The 4,089-nt window shown below is 48.4% G+C and overlaps 1 protein-coding gene across 1 annotated transcript; it reads left to right on the forward strand.

The window, feature by feature from the left end:
- Nucleotides 1-318: 318 nt before the first annotated feature.
- On the forward strand, nt 319-972 carry LOC144715860 (uncharacterized). Its single transcript, XM_078590862.1, has one exon. It carries the CDS (start codon nt 380-382, stop codon nt 716-718), a length of 339 nt encoding a protein of 112 aa, XP_078446988.1. The 5' UTR covers nt 319-379; the 3' UTR covers nt 719-972.
- The last annotated feature ends 3,117 nt before the right edge of the window (nt 973-4,089 follow it).

A 4,089-nucleotide genomic window follows, 5' to 3' on the forward strand; every position in this document is an offset into this window, starting at 1 on the left:
GAGAGCAACTTGCTCTCTATGTCTCTATCCAACCCACTCTCTCTTCCGTCGTGTGACACAGAAAGAGACAAAGAGAGGGAAGTGGACTCATGAAAGCAATGATAGCAAGGGTTTCTCGTTGTGGGGATTAATTGAGATCACGCGCCCCCCCCTTCTCTTTCTCCCTCTCTCAACGGCCTCCCTCTCGTCGTCTCACATGCACCAATCCAGCCCGCTCTCTCTTACTCTCACTCTCACACACTCTCTTTTTCTCCTCTACTGCCACTTCGCTTTTATTTAACGTCTTCTCGTTATAAACCCACCCCCTCCCCTCCGGTTGTGACTTGTGATATATATAGGTCTCCAACGACAGACAGAAGCAGCCACAGAAGAGATAGCCATGGCGAGAACCCCACGAGTTTTTCTTGCCGCCGTTTTACTCCTCGCGACCGTCGTGGCTGCCCGCGCAATCGGCGACCCCGCCGTTGCCGGGCTCGGCATGCCGGACTGGATGCCGCGCTTCCCATTCCCTGGCGCCTTCCCCGGCTCCGGCGGGTTGGCCGGCGCTTGGCAGCCTTCGGTTGTCTGCTCCGAGAGGGGGCCCTGCTTCCAGAAGAGGCTCACCTGTCCGGCCAGATGCTTCACCTCCTACACCCGCCACTCCAAGAACTTCGCCGGCGGAGGCGGAGGCGGTGGCTGCACCTTCGACTGCAAGCGCAGTTGTGCAGCCATCTGCTGAGCCACACTCCCTTCCCTGCCGCCGCCCCAAATCTGTCCGTTTGTCCGTCTCTCTCTCTCTCTCTGTAGGTCGTGCCTGCTTCGAGTACTTTGCTCCTTCCATGCAGACAAAATAAATTGGCGGCGGTCTCTGCGCTCCTCGCGAGAGGAAAGAAGGGAGAATGCGCGTGTGTGAGTGCCAAGCTCTCTCTCTCTCTCTCTCTCTCTCTCTCTGTATCAATAGGTTCTGAATGTGGTACTCTTTGTCTGCGTTTATGATTCTGTGTGTGTGTCTCTCTCTCGCCCCCCTCCAATATCTATGCTCAGCCTTTCGTGCAACAAGATAAAATGGACGTTCGGTCCAGTTTCGTCATCTGTGATTATCGAAAATGAGGAAATGAATGACGAGGATGATTGATGATGTTTAGGATGACATAAATAGTAAAGGGAATTTAAGAAATAAAAATAAAATGTTAACAGTACCTTCCTAGATGGAAAGTATGGGGACGACGGCAGTGGACAAAAGCGACAACGACTGTCCTCTCTTCCCTCTCTCTCTCTCTCTCTCTCTCTCTCTCTCGCTTTATCTCAGTCGCTCGCTCGCACTCGCCCTCTATCATTTCTTTAAATGATAGAACAAATGATGTTCGTTTAGTCCCCTCTGTTCGAAAACGCCGCGGATCTTTCATCCAACAAGCCTATTGACTCCTGTCTGCATGATACTCTTTCTTTACATAAATAAATATATACATAAATCTAGGTTGTGACTTCTTCACGTATCATGCGTACAATGAAACGGCAGCAGTCTCTGTGTCCCTCTGTGGCTATAGTGAAAGGGTGTGTTTGAGCACATGATATATGTAGAGGTAGAGAGCAAAAGAGTCCTGTAGATACATTAACTCAGGGATGATGAGCATCGAGAAAGCATTGTTCACACTTTCCCAGCTCGACTGAACATCTACTAGAGGGATGATGCTGGATGACGAGGACTGATGATGGTGACAGCTAGAGGTCGCGAGGGATGGGTAAAACAGACAACAAATCCATACAATTGGGTCTAACATTTATAGCTGTAGATTTTGATGATGGTGCAGCACCTTTCCTCGTTCGAGGGGGAGAAGACTGTCTTACACCCATCGCGGTGAAAACGAAGCTCCAAATTCAAAATCCCAGTTGGTCAAACCACAAGAAGATGCAAACCTATCTCACTAAATAGTTCTACTAGGTCGGACGATGGAGGAACACGAAGGAAAACACTGGATGAAATAATACAAATCACCAGAGGGAGGGGGGAGAGTGCTCCTTTGACGCTAGCGTAGCACGAGAAGGCGATGTAGAAAGTTGGAGAAGTGTTGGTGGTGGGCAGGTTGACATGTGCGTTAATAGCACTGGATGCAAATCCAACAACGACAACATCATCCACAGCGACAGTGAGGGGGTGGATGTGGCATAGGTAGAAGGCAACAGAGCTAGTGGCGATCGGGGTGACAGTGGCACTGGTGGATTGGGGGGGGGGAGGTGATAAGTCAAAATTTAGGTGGTTAACCTAGTCTATGTGTAATTCCAAGACTTATGCAATAAAATTTATAATTTACCCTAATTCACTTATTACTGATATAAATTGGCAATGAAAGGGTTGAACCACAGAGATGGGTTTGTGATTAAGATTGATATTTAGAACAAAGTAATGATTAAGAAAACGATTTAGATGAGAGAGCGTGGAAAGAACATATACTAAATGAATATTGTGATTTTAATTAAATTAATTCATACTTATAAAATCATAGAGTGATGATAGGATGAGAGGAATGGATGGATGTAATGAAGAAACCCTAATCATGGATTTCCTATGAAAACCCTGAATAGGAATGAATTGTATCAGCTTTTAATCCCTACTCATAGGTTTAAATGCTTACAACACAGAGTGGAAGTGTGATGGAGCGCGCCCAAGCGTCATCGACAACACGTCATCGGAGACGTCTTCGTCGACATCAGCATCACCACCGGTCCGTGGCCAGCATGCCAAAGCATCCATGAAGACGTTCAGGTTTAAATCCCCCGGGTAGAGCACGTCCGCGCTCGTATCGTTGTGTTTTTGTCTTCGTCTGTTATTTTATTTTCACGTCGTTTCATTCCCTATATCCTTTATTTGTGTTTTAAAAAGGGGGTTTCTTATTGGACTCCCCATGTTGGACCCATTGTAAGGGGCCCATCATGGCCCTATATAAGGCCATGATGGCCCCACGTTCATTCTTAGATCTGATTTTTTTCTAGTGGCAGCTGTCCATCATTTTTCAGATCTCATTCAATAAGAAAGAGGAAGAAGAAGAGGAGGAAGGAGGAAGAGAGAAGAGAAATACAACGTGCAGAGGAGACTGATCGTTGCTTGGCCAGATAGCATTAGATTTTGCGCTGGCGACCATCCCGGCAGTCCTTCTAGAGTCATTTCCCTTGAGTGACAAACGTGTGATTCTACTTGAAGCTGTTCGTTTGATAGCTACACTCCGTAACCACGGTAACAACGTCATCTGGTAGGTCCCACATCAACATTGATCATCATTACACCCTCAACGGGTAAGACTGCATCTACTGTGCACTCTATTGGGTCGTCTGGTTCCGTCGCACCCGCCGGCGAATCCAATCGGTAGTGAACTACCATGTACCGCCTCCATCGCCGGGGATGCTTAGTTCGGTCACACCCTCCCGCAATCCACTCGTTGGCTACCCTCCGCATGTCAGCATGTTCGCTTGAGACATCGATCTCCATCTCATTCGCCTACGACCTAATCTACGGTGACCCGTCGTGTGCCATTGCGTTAGACTACAACAATCACCCTTGCCGGCTCGGGACCACATTTACCTGTATCGATTGGAAACTCCCCAAGCGTTGTGAGCCGATCCTCCGCGGTGACAGTGCACTTGTCTATGACCGCTGAATGGTGAATTGGAACTGATTCACTCATGCACGCCTCTCGAAGGATGAGAACGAGATTGATAGCGGCCAGGAAGCATCTGCATGACGATCATCTCTTTGACCAAGTTTTCAGCTCTGTTGTCACGAAAGTCTACGCTCGGGACTAGGGCTCTCTGTTTGTGCCCACATGCATCCTTCACCGAGTGTTGAAACAGGTGTATCTGGTGTGGCGTACCTCTGGACTTTGGTGTAGCCGCCTCATCGCAACACCCTGCGCCTGGTCTGTGCCCACATGTACGCCAGCATTATATCCTCGTTGGGTCATCGATATAGTGTGTGGTGCCTGCTCGTGCCACCTTGTGACGTTGGAATATTGCAAGCACCCTTGAGACTGTTGCTGGGAACAACCGCACATGTCTTAAACTACGCGGTTGCTACACTGAATTCACTGGTCTTTTGAACCAATTTCTATCGCCGAT

This window comes from Wolffia australiana, chromosome 19 (genome assembly GCF_029677425.1).
Source record: "Wolffia australiana isolate 7733 chromosome 19, ASM2967742v1".
NCBI lineage: Eukaryota > Viridiplantae > Streptophyta > Magnoliopsida > Alismatales > Araceae > Wolffia > Wolffia australiana.

Excerpts from the sequence above, each read along its gene's own strand:
- LOC144715860 (XM_078590862.1), top strand. The coding sequence starts at position 380 with ATGGCGAGAACCCCACGAGTTTTTCTTGCCGCCGTTTTACTCCTCGCG.